The 19,240-nt window shown below is 35.2% G+C and overlaps 1 protein-coding gene across 1 annotated transcript; it reads right to left on the bottom strand.

The window, feature by feature from the left end:
• Window positions 1-970: 970 nt before the first annotated feature.
• LOC147810648 (putative inorganic phosphate cotransporter) lies at window positions 971-12,997 on the bottom strand. The gene is made up of 9 exons (XM_087160635.1): window positions 12,764-12,997; window positions 10,698-10,931; window positions 8,500-8,683; window positions 8,287-8,414; window positions 7,218-7,367; window positions 5,513-5,645; window positions 4,082-4,237; window positions 3,815-3,900; window positions 971-1,425 (listed from the first exon to the last, which is right to left on the bottom strand). The coding sequence occupies exons 1-9, from the start codon at window positions 12,923-12,925 to the stop codon at window positions 1,210-1,212; spliced, it is 1,449 nt and encodes a 482-aa protein (XP_087016761.1). The 5' UTR covers window positions 12,926-12,997; the 3' UTR covers window positions 971-1,209.
• Between the last annotated feature and the right edge of the window lie 6,243 nt (window positions 12,998-19,240).

The following is a 19,240-nucleotide window of genomic DNA, read 5'->3' as shown; positions in this document are numbered from 1 at the left end:
TGTTGAGCAACATTATGGTAGCTTTATTCGATAAAGCTTCAATAAAGTGGGGTTGTATATGAATTTTTATATCACTTATATGTAGTGGCGTGGAAAATAACTATAAATGAATGAAAAGTAAGGCATTAAAACATTAACTTAGATACCACTAGAATAAATTTTCGCAGAAAACGTAGAAAATTGGTAGCCCTGGAATCCCTAACGATAGATCTTCCCTCTCAAAATAAACTAAAATCGAGAGATTTACCCGAACTCTATTTGCATTTAAAAGGTTTAATTATAGAAGAAAAATCGTTATGTCATTAAAAAAAATTGAAAAAGTTTGGTTTTCTTAGGTTGGTTTCTTAGGTTTTCTTGGTTTTACATGCAGATATATGTATCTGTATGAAAAACTGTGAGAAATGAGCAACAAAACTTAAGACTGTACACTCTGTTATTTATCGCATTTTACTTGCTCATTTCTTCGTATGATTTAGCTGTAGGTTTTCAATTAGCATCAAATTTAAAGATATTAAAAATACTGTATGCGATGGAGCAGGGGTATTTTTTCACCCAATAATTCGTCACTTTTTTTTTCAGTGATCATCATTCAGGATTAAAACTTGTCGCCTTGTCCTCAAATCTAATACACTTTACACAGACATCGATGTTGCTGACATTAGTTGTTTTACCACACGTTCTAAAATAAAATGATAATCTGATTTAAAGAAATTGAAATCACTTATACTTCCGAATATGGAAATAAAAACTTCGTAAATATTTAGTCCTGTGTTCTGCAAATTTTACTATAGAATTCGCTACCAATTTATTAAAACTGTGTCAAAAAGCGGAGCAGTAGACATTCTTGCATAGGTTCCACAACCCCTTTTAATCTCAACGTCCACATTGCAAGTCAAATTTTTTTAACACCCCTTCATAAAAGTTCATTACAAATGTTTATTAAAATTTTACGATTTAATACTTTATAACTGTTTTATTAATTAAAGTTAGAATGATTTTTTCCATCACTACATACAAATACTTTAAACACAGATACACAACTTATTATATTGAGACGTTTTTCAGGATAGGCAATAGTAATTCAGTTTAGCTTTATTATCATTTGGCTACCACTTAAAATGTTCTGTTTCTTCTGGGTGGACAGCTATGCTACTAAAGCTGTGATTTAGAAGTAGACAATCCAACCAAGGTTCATTGATTGCTTCGTCATCAGCACCTAAATGTTTCCAGAGATGATGCTCTGTGATTTAGAACACAAGTAGAATTCGTGACGCACGTAGTGTTGTCCTTTATCTTCTTTTCCTTTATTTTTTCAGAATTCCACTGTTGCAGTTCAGCAGATCCAAAAACAATGAATGTGACAGAACAAATGAAATAAATAGCCACAGTTGTGTAGAATACTTTACTCCAGTTTTCTATTGTGGTCTGAAGAGTAAATTAATGTTAATAAATTACTTGCTTTTGCAAAAAAGTGGTCAAAACATGTTTTTAGCCGAAAAGAAAAGAATTTTTAAGAAGAAAAAAAACTGACTTTTATTGGTGAAAGGGAACATGTGTTGGCGATTGTTGTTCCGAGTTGTCGCCAATACGATCCATGTTCCCTACAGCCAATAAGAGCGGTTTTTATATTTTGCGATGCAGAGCAAAAATATCGACATTCAAACTTTTCGTTACGCCCACTTTATTTAGTCGACATCTACTCGATGACCTGTTTGCTTTACTAAACCGGTGTCCACGTCATGACCTGAATGTATTTGTACCGAACGAAATCGACGTCCACTCGCTAAACTGCCTGTACGAGTGCCGTACTAAGCAGGCATTCACGTGATGACTTGTGAGTATTTGCCCCGTACTAAGTCACCATCCTCGCGATGATCTATGTGTACGTGCGCCGTATTTAGCCAGCGTCCATGTGATGACTTGTGCGTACGAGAACCATACAAAGCCGGCGTTCATGCGATGACCTGTGCGTACGAGAACCATACAAAGCAGTCCTACACGCAATGACTCGTGAGTACGAGTGCCGTACTAAGACGGCATCCACGCGATGACTTGTGTGTACGAGTGGCGTACTAAGCTGGTATTATGCTATAACCTTTGTGTAGATGCGCTGTTTTTAGCTGGAGCCAGCGTGATATTATTTTCTAACCGGTCGAATTTACTCCAAACTTCCACTGGATAATATTCCAGTGACCTATATTGAAAGTATGCCACTTTTAGTGTAGCTTAAATGCGCATAGTGTGCTTTGTAAGTGTATTGTTTTGTAAGTTTATTGCTACAAAAATACTTGAAAAAGCATTTCCAAACTTAACTTATGGAGAGTTACTAATTATTTAGAGAGAAAATAACTAATTGCGAGAAAACATGACGAATATTAAACAGAAATTAACGGAAATCAGACGAGTTTCCTTTATATTTTATTTTATTTTTCAAATTTAGTTCATATTTAGTTTATAGCATGTAGAAAAAAGTAAAAATAAATCTAGTGCATTTTTTGTAATCATGAATAATAAATTTATGTAATTGTTTTTAGTTAATTTTTAATGCATAGTATAAAATTGACTGATGTTGACAATTTTTCGCATGAAAAAAGAGATAGTAAAGAACATTAGTAGAGCGTTAAAGAGCAGAAGATGGAGCCCGTTATCTTTTTTCTATTTTATTTTTTATATACGTTAAAATTAAAAGGCATTTTTAATAACTATATTTCGTATTTTAACGAAACAGATAGGTAGGTACTTTATTTATATTTCACTAGAGCTACACAATGGGTTATCGGCGACTGCCTGGAAAACATCACAGAGATTGCTATCACATGCCACCACAATTTTGATGGCCTTTTTGCTTTGGTAGTCAGACGACCAGCGCGCGAAGTCGAGCACTTTACGGTAGAACAGTTTAACCAGGACCAATACCACGCACCCTCGGTTCTTACGGCAGACTGATCAAAGTCTCCCACTAGCTTACTGACAGCAGCCAGCGTTGCTTGACTTTGATGTTCAAAAGGGAACCGTGTCTTTACGATCAATCCACTGCAGGACTTAAACGCAACAGTTAAGGAAATAAATTTTAAAAAATATATTTGTTCCAAATATTTAAATTATGCAATTTGTTTCGCATTTTGTTTAATTGTGCAAGTTGTTTTTTGTTTTCATAATTATTGACCGAAACAATTTTAATAAAATCAATTTTTTTTATTCTTCTTTTAATCTACAATAGCTAACTTTCTATTATTTTCATTGATACTGCATGTATATCTAGTACAAAGTCCGACGGTCTTTGGTTTTTTAAAATAAACAATTTAAATTATTTCAGTTTTTCACAATAATTCATTTTGCGATTGCTTAATAATTACTTTTTTGATGCATCTTACACCCCTGTCATCCCCATATTTATTAACTTTTTTTATTTAATCTGGGTTGAAGAGCAGACCTAATTCTGAGTTTACGAATATCAATGATCAACTTTATAGCCAACTGATATTGAACCCAAAACGAAAGACGAGGGAACTCTTGGATCAAGCATTGGGTCAGACTAGCTTTCACGGAGGACTTTTTGATGGAACTAACCCTCTTTTGCGTTAAATGAAGAGGAGAACAACGAAACCTTAACCCATGATCCTGCTACCACTGAGGATATTTCACGTTAGCCAGTGCCAGTCGAGAGCAGAATTCGTATCAGCCAGTCCCTGTTGGTATTCGAACCTGGGTCACTTCTTTGGGAGGCAAACTCTCCATCCCTGAGCTACAGCGGCTCTACCCCGTATTTTATTATTTTTCTTAGCATTGAAAATATAAGAGAAATTTAACTTACTCCACTATGTAGGAAATACGCTACCGCCATTGGCGCTATAACACCAGACAAGCTAGCGATTGTGTTTGCTATGCCATAAATAGTTCCTAAAGCGATTAAACAATATATTTGATAAAGTTTTTAAAAGTAATACTAACTTGAAACAAAACATGAAGTTTATAATCTAAAATAGTAGGAAAAGCAAACTAACATATAAGTTTAAATTTTTCTATTATAACATCCCATGCAAATTTCCTTTTTAAAATGCTTCATTTATCTTGAACTTACCAGAAAAGTTCGGTGTCATATCCACAGTGGTAATGTTATATCCTGAAAATACGCAACCATCAATTCCTAATCCAATGGACAGTAAGGCAACTATGAGTTCGGGACGACAACCAGATTGTGTTATAGCCAATAAACAAATAGCTGGCGCCGTCATACCTAAGAAAGAATAATTATAATAACCTAATTTGAACATTCTGAACTACAAAATGTTTTCTTTATAAATAGTTCCTAAATTAATCAATTCCTATTAATCAATAATGTTAAGTATATAAAAAAATTAACTATAATTAATACAGTAAAGTTGGTGCCAAAATAGTACTCTTTATACATAAAATCTCTTACTACAACTATTTGTTTCTATTGACTTGTGTATAGTCTCATTTAATTCAGTGATAAAAAAGGCAAAGGAAGCAAAGCCTCACTTGTTTTAATCGTAATGACAGGTCCGTAAACAAATAAAAAATTGTTTGGTTGCTTATTTGATTATTTTTATACGTTACTTTTAGTACGTAAAACGTTTATAACTTTTAAACTATTAGTTTGATCGTTACGGGATTCTCTTATTCAATTCATAGTGAAAAATACTCCAAAAACGTTAAATCAATTATCTTCCCTCAACTCATCCCCATTTCCGTCAAAAGAAGGGTAAGCGTACAAATTATATATGTACCTAAAAAAAACTTAATTCTACCTAAGGGCTATGTACCCTTACTAATCACATTCAAGCGCTTTGAAGTTCCTTATACAATTATAAAAAAGGATGTAACTATGAAGAACTTACAAGACAAAATCTGCAGATAGTATAATCATCGTATAACACCATGAAATAATTTGGTTACTAAATAATAAGGGTCGGGACAGCCTGGTTGGCAGAGCCCTATATTCCTGTTTGTGAGAACTGGCGTTCGAATCCAGCCTGCTGAATACTCCCTGTATAGTAAATAGTGACTGGTGCACATTAAATCTGTCGGGTCACAAATTTCTACATCTTCTCATTACAAACCAAAACCTCTGGGGGTACTGAGTTGGAAATAAATCGTTCTCTAGTTCAGGTCAAATTATAATCTGTGGACGAATGAATGAATGTATAAATAGGTTTGCCCTATCAACGGGTGTGGCAGAAGACGAATTCTTGCCCATAGATGGCACCACTGGAAAAAAAAACAATCGCCCCCCTTCTGCCTTAATGATCGACAACAATAGCAACAACAACTAAACAAAAAAAGATATAAATTAAAACATTCAGAGTGGAAAGTAAGTTACGGCATCGGGGAACTTACCCTATTGCAAAGGGTTAATTTAGAGCGATATTTTTTTTTAAATTTTGCTGCCTTACATGTAGAGTAGATAATGAGAGTAAAAGTGTTGCGAACTCGGTGCAGTACTAAGTTAAATAAAAAATTAAAATAAAATAAAATACTGAATTCTCACCTATAGTATTGAACAATTTTCGAATGAATGTGATGGAAAACTTGTTGGCCTTCCTAAGTTTATCAGCAGCCCATGATGCAATCCATGAAACAAACAATTGTAGAATGAAAGGAATTGCAGACAGGAGCCCATTCTAAAGAATTGAATATGAATGTTCATAAACATACACCATAAATAACTTACGATCTAGTGATCGGAGTTTCACGTGTTGGAACTCAGTGTTAATGATTCAAGAACCTAACCTCAAATATGCGAACTAATTTGTGTTAACTTTTAAGTTGAAGAATCAGACTCAAAAACAAACTTTCTCTGATTAAATTTACATTTTTATCGATGAATTTGAATACTTGACTTTTGAACTGTGAATTTGAATTTGTAACTTGAATTGTAAACTTGAATTTGTAACTGTAAGAGGAAGGGTAGTCATTTTCTGAAAAATGGGGTACCCATAATTTAGGCAAGAGGGAGGTCAAAACTTTGGATCTCTAGATGTTTATTACAACTTCTATGTATTTCAAATAGAAACTTTGACTTTCTTAATGTTGATTACACTTTCTACATATTTCAACACCACCGAAACTTTATATCTTTTGATGTTGATTATAGTTTCTTCTTATTTCAACATTCATAAGGAATTATTAAAGACAATTGAAATATTTTGGCGTCAAACATAAAACTCGATTATCCCAACATAATTTCGTGGAGAAATATTTTTCTTATTATTTAATTTACTAATGGTGATAAAAGTTTTTAAATGAAGATATGTTAATTTTTAGACCAGTTAAACCTACACAATTTTAAATGATTAAATCCAAATTTGAAAAGAATCGGTTAAATAGTTTTTCAGAAATTGAGATTAATGAATTCAACTGTGTGATTAACAATAAAGGACAGCACTCCTGCTTAAACTATAAAGTATAAGGAAACTAGAAAGTATAAGGATTATGCTTTCCAGATTGTGGCTTCTCCCCACCTATTTGAGGGTTAAGAATCCAAATACGTTTGTAAGAGGGTATGTACTTTATTATGTCACACTAGAGTTTCACAATGGGCTACAGATATTTAAATTTGTCTTATGTATAGTAATTTTGTATTATATGTGATCAAGTTGTTGTTTTTCTGCCAACCTATAATGAAAGTAACTTATTTTCTGCGTAATTTACCTCGACTTAACTTTCTACATAAGAACATTGGGAAATGAAAAAAAGCAGAATTATTTTATTAAAAGTAACCTTAAATACAATTTGTTAAACAAATAAGAAAAACTATTTAGAACTATGAAAAATTTTTAATGGAAATAAAAATTCATTTTAATCAAAATAATTATTAAAGGGGATAAAAATGATGATCATTCCGTAAAGCAAGTTTAAATGCATGCCTGCAAACTACTACGTTTTCAGCAAAATATTTTATAGAGTAGTAGACATTTAATAACCAAATCTTCCAAAATGTTTGGTAATTTTCCTAACAAATTAAAGGCTCGTACTAAGTGCCGTTGCATATGAACTTTTAAATCATTTATGTGTAGCGGTCTGGAAAATAAGTTAGTTTAAGAAAAATATAATGAATTAAAGCATAAACTTAGCTATTACTTGAAAATTTTTTTTTTACAAAATGCTTAAGAAGTTGGCAGCCCTGTAAACGTAAAAAAAAACTTATTTCGTATTTTGAAGAGAAGGATAATTTACATGTTAAAATCACTTACCGCTGCCAAATCATAATGAAGAATTGTGGTTAGATAAGTTGGTAACTCTGTCATCAACATGAGGTATCCGAAACTATGTCCTATCATAGCAAAGGTAAAAGCCCATACAGGTGCGGACATTATTATTTCTTTCCAAGGGATTGGGATTTTCTAGAATATTAAAATTTAATAATTACATAGTTTCCAGCTTAGTGCGGTTATTTGGAAAGATTCCACAAATTCATAATTAAATAAAAAAAAATCAGAGAAAGAAGAATGTCGACGGAGAAAATTTTTTTTGCTGGAAAAATCTGAAAATGAGTTTTTAAGAAAATGAGCATATTCATAATAGTGTTATTAAATTGCCGTTGTACGAATTTAAATAGTTTTAAAAAAATCACTTAATCTTTTACGATACTGAGTACGAAGAGATTCTTGAAAAGATACGTATGAACCCTCCTGATCCCGTTGACTGAAGTTTTGCCCCATATTGATTACGTTTAGTGTCTGAAAAAGCGTGTACGAAAGTTTACTCTTTGTGAAATTTGGATTAAAACAATTATTTGGATTTAGATTGAAATAGTTGTCAAATTTGGGTTTAATATTGAAAAGAGGCATTTTCTGAGCTGTGTCCATTTTCTAAAAATCGCATTTGAAGCTGTATTCGGAATAAAAATGGCTCACCGATGGTTTACTTCAAAGGATAAGTGTCTAAAGAGGAAATTTCGTAAATATATGTTTGAATTATTGATTTGAAACAGTGGGTAAAATTTGGTTTTGAAACTTTCAAAACCAAATTTTTTGCCACGAGCAAAAAAAAACATAAACTAACAACCCCCTCCCTCTGAATAATTTTTGATCTTATGATCGGATTTTCACTTACTAGGTCTCATTCTTAATGGTTCGAGGGAGTAACCTCAAACATTTTTTGAGGTCACTTAAGACTTGGTGATGTTCTAGAAATCTAATTTTAGCCCTTTCTCGTGATTTTAATTTTGAGTGACGATAAGCGTCACAATATCTTTTGCTTTCTAACATAAGCACTTTTTAAAAATTTATGTTTAAAAATACATATTATAAACACTGAAACCTTTTCTGATGGTTCATCTTGGTTTTGTTCAATATAAAGTAACTCTTCTTTGGAGATACTTGGATGCATACCTGGCGTTTCATACATAAAGAGAAACCAACACATGCACCATGCAACACCAATTCCCCCTGAAATACAAGATAAGTTTGTAATTTAGCCCTATTTTAATAAGGTAACTTCTATCAGAGTTTATCAGTATTTTTATATGCTTACCAAACAAATAAAAAACAGATGGCCATCCGCCAAACGTATCTAAGCTGCATAGCAATCCTGAAAGTGTCATCGCTATAACTTCACCAGCCATGACTCCTGAGAAAATAATTGTTGAAACTCGACTACGTTCCATTTTTGGCGACCACTTGCTTATGGCGATTTGAATTGAAGGTGCTGTTACACCCTGTAAAGAACAAGGAAACTTAGTTCAGGTCTCAAATAGTTAAGTAAATATTTAGAAACTTGTTTGTTGACTTTAAGTCTCTCTTATTATTTCTTGTTAATAAAAAATTGAGACGAAATTCCTTCGTTTTTTTATTATTTTATGACAGCCCCTTGTGAGTCTCATGAAAGTTAACGCTGTTTTTCGAAACTCTATCGCCAAAGAAAAAAAAGCTATAGCTTAAGGGCCTTACATTTGAAGCAATGTGATGATTTTAAACTTTATATATAATTTTGCCATGAAAAATTATCTAGGATTTATAACAAGCAAATAACTTAAAAATTTTAAAAGTTATTAAACTTTTTAAAAATCGCGAATTAGGCGAAATTTTCCCACCTAGATAAAAGTTTTCAAACTCTCTGCCAAAACCCTTCTCAGTTTTTGCAAACTTTTATGAGCCTAGGAAATATAGCATGTAGCCTACGGCATGACTGTGGCCATGAGATCAACACTGGGCTCGTTTGGAAGGTAATAGAAGTTTACTTTCAAGTTCAACAAGTTGGTTCTCATCGATTTAACCTTTTCGCACCGGACGGGACATGTGCTGTCCCAGTCCATGGGTGAAAGCCCTTATATAGCAAGACGGAAAAGAGAAAAACCTGGTGCGTAAAACATTTCATTCCAGCATTTTTTCTGAAAAAAATGAAATATCTGTAACTATCAAGATTTCTTTTATAATTCTGGCATATATATAAAACATCTTCTTTTCCAAGATTAAGTAGATATTGTTGCAAAATTCAAAAAAAGAATAAGTAAACTCCTCCCCAAAACTAGCTATAACTGAAATGGCTTTACTACCTGCCTTTCCTCTTTTCCGTCTCGCTCTCACCCCTGCTGATTTTTCGCCGTGTTGAAAGGGTTAAAGTAAGTTTCATGCCGAAAATGGGGATATATCCTCTGTCATTTACAAAACATGGTACTATACACATATTTTAACTAAAATTTTACTCCCACAATTTTATTTTTCAAAGGCTTAGGCCCGGAGACACTGAGATAAGCTACAAAAATATTTTAAAACAAAAAACAGTTGCAGCAAATTTCAAGTTGAATTTGCATGAAGGTTTCTAGTTTTAGCTTTCTTTTAATTTTAAATGGTGATATAGCGTCATATTAGGCCTAAAAATATTTATATATATTTGTTTTACGTGATTCTCAAATCGAGCTGCAATTAATAATATCCGTTGGCAACATCTATTAAAGAGGGCATCGGAGTCCAAATGGTTAATTTTACTCTGAATTTAGGGTTTCAGCTTAAAAGTTTTGACCTCCTAGAATCGAATTACATTTCCTTTTCATCCTTGATGCAGATGGGATGCCGACGTCTTTCTTATATATTTTTTCTGACTCTCTAATAACAAGTAAAATATATTTTGATATTTTTGTAATAATAATAAAATCAAATAGTTATTAAAATATCTGATATATATTATCGCAATTATATTTGTATTAATATCCCATTTATTTGAATTCAAATTTAGTTTAATCACTTAGTTTTTACTAAAAGATGTAATTTTTCTAAAAAAAAGTTGTTATAAGGATTTGAATTATTGTTTTGAATTCTTAGAATTTTATGCATTTGCAATGTACCTAAGTTAGAAGCGAGCTTGGTTTACGAAGCAAACCATATGAGATTGCGTAGCAATTTTCGGGGGTTGGCGAGCGTTAGCGAGCACGGGGAGCAGCCCACTAGTTTAAATAAATTTCAAAGAGGAATAACTGTTTCTCTTAGAACTAATCTCTTAGCACAAATTTGAAGAATTACTATTTGGAAGTGTACTTGGACGATTATACCTCTAACTCAAGAAATAGGCTAAGGTGTTTAATGCAGTATTTCATAAACTATGGATTATAAAAATCATTCAAATTTAGTATAAGTGTAAGAAATTAATTTTACAACTTCTTTAGATGTAGAAATTAAATTTTGCGAAAAATGCAAATGGGTAAGGATTGAAAATTTAATGATAAGTATGTTTACGTCAGCAAAACCTTGAAGCACTCGAACACAAATAAAAGCAGTTGTACCCCAACTGACAGCCAACGGAGTTAACAAGGAAAATATTGATGTTGCCAACACACCGCCGCCAAACACCCATTTAGCGCCAAACTTTTCAGCCAGAATGCCACCTGGTAACTGAGTAACAACGTATCCATGATAATATGCACCTAGAATGACACCTTGAGTTCTAGAATTCCAGTTGTATTTGTCTCCCTGGAAAGAAAATGCATTCTTGTTTTCAATAATGCAACAAAATATCTACTGTTAAGACAATATAAATTGTGATCAAGTTATTAGCATGTAATGAATCCACTTTCTTCTGCAGTGGACTGATTGTAAAGACACAGTTCCTGTAGAACAAAGAACTCAAGCATTACTGACTTAGGTCAATAAGCAGGGTGGGTGATTACTTTGATCAGCCTGAGTAGGTACCGAAAATGAGCGGCATCAGTCCTCGTTAAACTGTTTTACCGTAAAGTATACTTTGCACACGGGTCTTCGGGCTACCATAGCGAGGAAGCCATCCCCTCTGCAAAGCTTCAAAATTATATCTTCGGATCATCCTCAGGGAGGCTTGCCAAACCGTCTGCGATAGCCTATTGTGCATTGACGACTAGACGAATTTTATTTCCGTCTTGTGCGACGTAAAAAAGTATCTGCGTTAGTTAGTAAGATGTTCATTAGTAGTCGTAATCCCAAAATTGGGTCGGCTCTTCAACGACGGTTTCAAAATAAAATAAAATGGACGAAACATGGAGAGAAATAAAGTGTTTGGCCACCAACACGTTGAGATGGAGAATCGTGAAAATGCACTATGCTCCATACGAAACTATGAGGTATAAGAAGAAGACGAAAAGAAAGAAGAAGAAAAAATAAATGCATTCCTTTTATATATATATATACAGGGTGTCTCAGTTAAGCGTTTCAGAACTTCTAAGAGGGGTAGGGGGTATTCTGACGACTCGAAATCATATAGCAATGTAGGGTCGGAAATGCTTTCCTGAAGCAGTGACGTACATAGAAGCACCATAAAGAAAAGAGATCGTAAGTGAAAAATCGCTATTATAATACATTGAAAAAATTATATGGCCTCCTCGGTCACCCGACCTATCATGTCTTGATTTCTGGAGTCACATGAGAACACTGGTTTATGACACCCCTGTTGATAATGGTGGTTGCAAGAATCGCAGTAGCTGCCTGCGAGATATGCCTGGAGTATTGCAGAATGTTCGAATGTCCATGCGCCGGAGATGTGAGGTGTACATTGTAGCCGGTGGCAGAAACTTCGAACACTTACTTTGGCCCATGTACCATATAATTTTTTCAATGTATTATTATAGCGATTTTTCACTTACGGTCTCTTTTCTCTATAGTGCTTCTGTGTACGTCACCGCTTCAGGAAAGCATTTCCGACTGACATTGCTATATGATTTCGAGTTGTCAGGATGCCCCCTACACCTCTTAGAAGTTCTGAAACGCTTAACTGAGACACCATATATATATATATATATATATATATATATATATATATATATATATATATATATATATATATATATATATATATATATATATATATATATATAGATACATATGAGAAAATAATAAGTATGCAGAGCTGCCAATTTTCAACGCTATTTGTAAAAATTTATTCTAGTGGTGGTTAAGTTTATATTTAAATGTATTATTTTTTGCTCATTTAAACTTATTTTAAGGTTAGGCGTAGTTAGTTTCATTTTACGCGCTATCTGGACTTTCAATTTATGACATCACAAATAGAATGGTCAAACATGATATTTATTAGAATTAAATCTATTCAACAAAAATTCCTCATTATTTATATAGAGTTAACATAGAAGTAATTCAGTATTTTTGTCCAATTCCTGTTAAAATTTATATTATTAATCTATAATGATAAATAGAACTACGTTTCTACAAAATGAAAGAAACTTTTTCTCTTTAAAGAAATAAAAATAAACCATCTTTTTAAAAGGCACAAATGGGTAAAAAAGGGAGAAGTTGATAATTATGTATTGTTTTCTTACTGTGTAGGGGGTGAGGACTTCATCCGTGGAACGAATTTCAATAAGATTTGGGCATTCTGAAACTTCACTGATGGAGCTATTTAAAGGACTCATGACCGTATGGTTCGTCATGGCCACTATTGCTACGCTAAGGTTGATTCTCATGGTGTAGACTGTCAGCATGCCAAAACATCCAAGAAGAATAATCACATGTCTCCTGGGGATGTAAAGGTTCTTCAAATCTAGAAATTTATTATTTATATTATTAGCACATTTACTAGAGAATTTTTAAAATTTAATCATTCAAGTATTACATTATAGAGTAAGGCTGTCGAATTTATCAATGCTTAATGAAAATCTTTAACCATGGAATATTGTGTCGTGAATTTCGTGATGTTCACTAAAATTTCCCAACAGCTAACAAATATATTACTTTTTAAAAAAATTCATCAAGTAACAGCTTCATACTAAATTAATAATCCATATGAGATATCACTGTGATAATACATCACCTCATACATCACAAAACCTCCACAAGCTTTTTTACAGGTAGTTTGCGCACTTTATTTAAAAAGTGAACCAGTTGAACCATGACCCAAAATTCTAATTTAAAAGTACCTGAGAGAAATGTATCATATATATTTGAGAATTGAATCTGTACTGGTAGACAAGTAAATATGACAAACCAATTATATTCATTAATTAAAAAAAAATTTGAGACATATATTTGCTACCACTTTCTTATTTTTAATAGATTTTCCATTAAGTGACTCTACCGTATACTTGTTAAGAGATGCCAACTGCTCCAGACACACCATAATAATTAAAAAAATATATATATATATATTTGACTTTATTTGACTATATTTGCTTGCTTTTCAAAAGGTATAGCATAACATAAGTACTATAAAGTGGTGAGTTATGTAAGCCTACGAATTATTTAGAAATAGTGGTGGATAAAAATGTTCTAAATTGAATTTATTAAACCAAGAATCACATTTGATAAACTACCACTTTAAAATTTATATTTGCTGTCCGGAGCAAGTTGGCATCTCTGCTTGTTTACCTTCATAATGGTCTCATCGGACTACCTAAGAGAAAACGTCTGGGAACTTTCAGTTATAGGAAACGTTGGGTAATATCTGATTCATACGAACCAGATCAGGTGGTAGATGGTAATAGTAAATGATTTTTTTTCTCTTCTAATAATGGCTTTGTACTATTCCAATATTTTGTATTACGCTTTGTTCTTTGTGCCATTCTAATTAAATATTTTAATAGATTATGTTTCTGAAGTATTGAATAATGTTTCAACAATAAATGTAGAAGTTTTCTAGTTCCAGAATGCACCATGGGGAATTTGTTGTAAGATTTTTATGAATTTGCGAACTTTCGAGATTTTTCGATGGATATCAAATTTAGTCAATGAGAGTCAGAGCAACGTCTTCTACAACTGAAAGCCTCCACACGGTTTTGTTTAGGTAGTCCGATCAGACCATCATGAAAGTATACCAGTTTCCGAAAGAGCCCTTTAATAGAAAATCTAGTAAAAGTAAGAAAGTGGTAACAAGTATATGTCTAAAAATTTGTTTAATTTATGAACATAATTGGTTTGTCATTTTTACTTGTCTACCACTACAGATTCATTTCTCAAATATATATGATAAATTTCTCTCAGTCACAATTAAAGTCCAACTTCAACCAGATCCTCTCCTTTGAAAATTATAATAAAGATTCCCACCTCAAACTTATCGCAGCCTTCTACACATCAGATGCCTCTTTTCATCACTATCAACAAAATTAGAAACAAACAATCATAGTCGAATGGACATAGCACCCGCCTACAACTTCAAAGATCCCAGGTTCTACCCCAGCTGACAACACTTTTTCAAAATAGCTTCTGAATCATCCATCCTTTCAAAATAAAATCAGAATCATCATAGTGCACAAACCATCAATCACTCCAAAAATCGTCAATCTTCTCAATTCATCCTGCACTTCATCAATTGTGTGTCATCCTGCAGTGCATCCTGATCAACCGAGAATAAAAATCAAAAATACAAACTCTGAACTCAATAGAACTTTAAAAACCTAAAATAATAATCTTGAAATGTACTGTATAAATTAATAGAAATATTTTCCAATAGAAATAATCACTATGTAAAAGAAAAATCACAACCATAATTTCAAACAATGCATGTAATTTCTTTTTTAATTTAATTTTTATGTTATTTTCTTGCTACCATAATGTTGCAAATTTCAAAATGCTTTCATACAATGTTCTACTTCATGATGTATGGGTTAGAGGCCGCTGCGCAAGCTAGGTACCCAATTTATTTTTAAATAAAGCGAAAACATTTAAAGTAGAATTTGGGTGCATCCGCACAAGTGGTTCGCTTTTTAACCGGTTAACGCCCAGCGTCATATATTTAGGACAGTTTCTTTTTTCAAAGACATTCATTGTGGTGGGAAAATTTTTTCAGTATTTTCATTTATCTAGATGAATTAAAGGATTCTCAGATACCACAATGATTTAGTTATTTCTGATTAGATATAGAATTCTAAGTAGCAAGTACTTTTTGATCTATCAAAGACCTTTTGAATGCCTTAACAGTAGAAAAACCAATTAATTTCGATAAAATATTATACCACTTTTTCCATAAAACTACTTTTTGTATCATTTCAATTTATAAAATCGGGACAAAACGGGTTAAATAATCTGCGCAGACTACTTATAAGAAACCGTGTGGAGGCTTTCTAATTGGTACCTTTGAATTAATAATATTCATTTGTTATGGAAAAAAGTCCATGTGCAAGAGGTCGTGGATTCGATCCTCACCAACTGAAGGCTCCCCGTGGAGTAAATGGTGACCGAATCACGTTATGTGTGTCGAGTCACTAAGTCCTCCAAGTTTAAACCGGTTTCATTCGAGTAAAGATTATACAGCTGTATAACATCGACCGATAATTATAATTTGACATGAAATCCTACAGTGCTTCTAATAATATGGCCAGGGACTGTAGTTTGGCGAAAATGGAGCGGCCGGCACAGTCTGATTGGTAGGGCACTGAGTCCATGTGCAAGAGGTCGTGGATTCGATCCTCACCAACTGAAGGCTCCCCGTGGAGTAAATGGTGACCGAATCACGTTATGTGTGTCGAGTCACTAAGTTCTCCAAGTTTAAACCGGTTTCATTCGAGTAAAGATTATACAGCTGTATAACATCGACCGATAATTATAATTTGACATGAAATCCTACAGTGCTTCTAATAATATGGCCAGGGACTGTAGTTTGGCGAAAATGGAGCGGCCGGCACAGTCTGATTGGTAGGGCACTGAGTCCATGTGCAAGAGGTCGTGGATTCGATCCCCACCAACTGAAGGCTCCCCGTGGAGTAAATGGTGACCGAATCACGTTATGTGTGTCGAGTCACTAAGTCCTCCAAGTTTAAACCGGTTTCATTCGAGTAAAGATTATACAGCTGTATAACATCGACCGATAATTATAATTTGACATGAAATCCTACAGTGCTTCTAATAATATGGCCAGGGACTGTAGTTTGGCGAAAATGGAGCGGCCGGCGCAGTCTGATTGGTAGGGCACTGAGTCCATGTGCAAGAGGTCGTGGATTCGATCCCCACCAACTGAAGGCTCCCCGTGGAGTAAATGGTGACCGAATCACGTTATGTGTGTCGAGTCACTAAGTCCTCCAAGTTTAAACCGGTTTCATTCGAGTAAAGATTATACAGCTGTATAACATCGACCGATAATTATAATTTGACATGAAATCCTGCAGTGCTTCTAATAATATGGCCAGGGACTGTAGGTTGGCGAAAATGGAGCGGCCGGCGCAGTCTGATTGGTAGGGCACTGAGTCCATGTGCAAGAGGTCGTGGATTCGATCCCCACCAACTGAAGGCTCCCCGTGGAGTAAATGGTGACCGAATCACGTTATGTGTGTCGAGTCACTAAGTCCTCCAAGTTTAAACCGGTTTCATTCGAGTAAAGATTATACAGCTGTATAACATCGACCGATAATTATAATTTGACATGAAATCCTGCAGTGCTTCTAATAATATGGCCAGGGACTGTAGTTTGGCGAAAATGGAGCGGCCGGCGCAGTCTGATTGGTAGGGCACTGAGTCCATGTGCAAGAGGTCGTGGATTCGATCCCCACCAACTGAAGGCTCCCCGTGGAGTAAATGGTGACCGAATCACGTTATGTGTGTCGAGTCACTAAGTCCTCCAAGTTTAAACCGGTTTCATTCGAGTAAAGATTATACAGCTGTATAACATCGACCGATAATTATAATTTGACATGAAATCCTACAGTGCTTCTAATAATATGGCCAGGGACTGTAGTTTGGCGAAAATGGAGCGGCCGGCGCAGTCTGATTGGTAGGGCACTGAGTCCATGTGCAAGAGGTCGTGGATTCGATCCCCACCAACTGAAGGCTCCCCGTGGAGTAAATGGTGACCGAATCACGTTATGTGTGTCGAGTCACTAAGTCCTCCATGTTTAAACCGGTTTCATTCGAGTAAAGATTATACAGCTGTATAACATCGACCGATAATTATAATTTGACATGAAATCCTACAGTGCTTCTAATAATATGGCCAGGGACTGTAGTTTGGCGAAAATGGAGCGGCCGGCGCAGTCTGATTGGTAGGGCACTGAGTCCATGTGCAAGAGGTCGTGGATTCGATCCCCACCAACTGAAGGCTCCCCGTGGAGTAAATGGTGACCGAATCACGTTATGTGTGTCGAGTCACTAAGTCCTCCAAGTTTAAACCGGTTTCATTCGAGTAAAGATTATACAGCTGTATAACATCGACCGATAATTATAATTTGACATGAAATCCTACAGTGCTTCTAATAATATGGCCAGGGACTGTAGTTTGGCGAAAATGGAGCGGCCGGCGCAGTCTGATTGGTAGGGCACTGAGTCCATGTGCAAGAGGTCGTGGATTCGATCCCCACCAACTGAAGGCTCCCCGTGGAGTAAATGGTGACCGAATCACGTTATGTGTGTCGAGTCACTAAGTCCTCCAAGTTTAAACCGGTTTCATTCGAGTAAAGATTATACAGCTGTATAACATCGACCGATAATTATAATTTGACATGAAATCCTACAGTGCTTCTAATAATATGGCCAGGGACTGTAGTTTGGCGAAAATGGAGCGGCCGGCGCAGTCTGATTGGTAGGGCACTGAGTCCATGTGCAAGAGGTCGTGGATTCGATCCCCACCAACTGAAGGCTCCCCGTGGAGTAAATGGTGACCGAATCACGTTATGTGTGTCGAGTCACTAAGTCCTCCATGTTTAAACCGGTTTCATTCGAGTAAAGATTATACAGCTGTATAACATCGACCGATAATTATAATTTGACATGAAATCCTACAGTGCTTCTAATAATATGGCCAGGGACTGTAGTTTGGCGAAAATGGAGCGGCCGGCGCAGTCTGATTGGTAGGGCACTGAGTCCATGTGCAAGAGGTCGTGGATTCGATCCCCACCAACTGAAGGCTCCCCGTGGAGTAAATGGTGACCGAATCACGTTATGTGTGTCGAGTCACTAAGTCCTCCATGTTTAAACCGGTTTCATTCGAGTAAAGATTATACAGCTGTATAACATCGACCGATAATTATAATTTGACATGAAATCCTACAGTGCTTCTAATAATATGGCCAGGGACTGTAGTTTGGCGAAAATGGAGCGGCCGGCGCAGTCTGATTGGTAGGGCACTGAGTCCATGTGCAAGAGGTCGTGGATTCGATCCCCACCAACTGAAGGCTCCCCGTGGAGTAAATGGTGACCGAATCACGTTATGTGTGTCGAGTCACTAAGTCCTCCATGTTTAAACCGGTTTCATTCGAGTAAAGATTATACAGCTGTATAACATCGACCGATAATTATAATTTGACATGAAATCCTACAGTGCTTCTAATAATATGGCCAGGGACTGTAGTTTGGCGAAAATGGAGCGGCCGGCGCAGTCTGATTGGTAGGGCACTGAGTCCATGTGCAAGAGGTCGTGGATTCGATCCCCACCAACTGAAGGCTCCCCGTGGAGTAAATGGTGACCGAATCACGTTATGTGTGTCGAGTCACTAAGTCCTCCATGTTTAAACCGGTTTCATTCGAGTAAAGATTATACAGCTGTATAACATCGACCGATAATTATAATTTGACATGAAATCCTACAGTGCTTCTAATAATATGGCCAGGGACTGTAGTTTGGCGAAAATGGAGCGGCCGGCGCAGTCTGATTGGTAGGGCACTGAGTCCATGTGCAAGAGGTCGTGGATTCGATCCCCACCAACTGAAGGCTCCCCGTGGAGTAAATGGTGACCGAATCACGTTATGTGTGTCGAGTCACTAAGTCCTCCAAGTTTAAACCGGTTTCATTCGAGTAAAGATTATACAGCTGTATAACATCGACCGATAATTATAATTTGACATGAAATCCTACAGTGCTTCTAATAATATGGCCA

Source organism: Parasteatoda tepidariorum, chromosome 4 (assembly GCF_982258835.1).
Source record: "Parasteatoda tepidariorum strain Cologne lab strain chromosome 4, Ptep-v5.0, whole genome shotgun sequence".
NCBI classification, from domain to species: domain Eukaryota; kingdom Metazoa; phylum Arthropoda; class Arachnida; order Araneae; family Theridiidae; genus Parasteatoda; species Parasteatoda tepidariorum.
This window is presented reverse-complemented; position numbering and strand designations above follow the sequence as displayed.

Excerpts from the sequence above, each read along its gene's own strand:
- LOC147810648 (XM_087160635.1), bottom strand. The coding sequence starts at position 12,925 with ATGCTGACAGTCTACACCATGAGAATCAACCTTAGCGTAGCAATAGTG. Across the intron at positions 8,415-8,499 it reads ATCTGTTTTTTATTTGTTTG|GGGGAATTGGTGTTGCATGG; the intron begins GTAAGCATATAA and ends CTTGTATTTCAG. Across the intron at positions 4,238-5,512 it reads AAAATTGTTCAATACTATAG|GTATGACGGCGCCAGCTATT; the intron begins GTGAGAATTCAG and ends ATTCTTTCTTAG.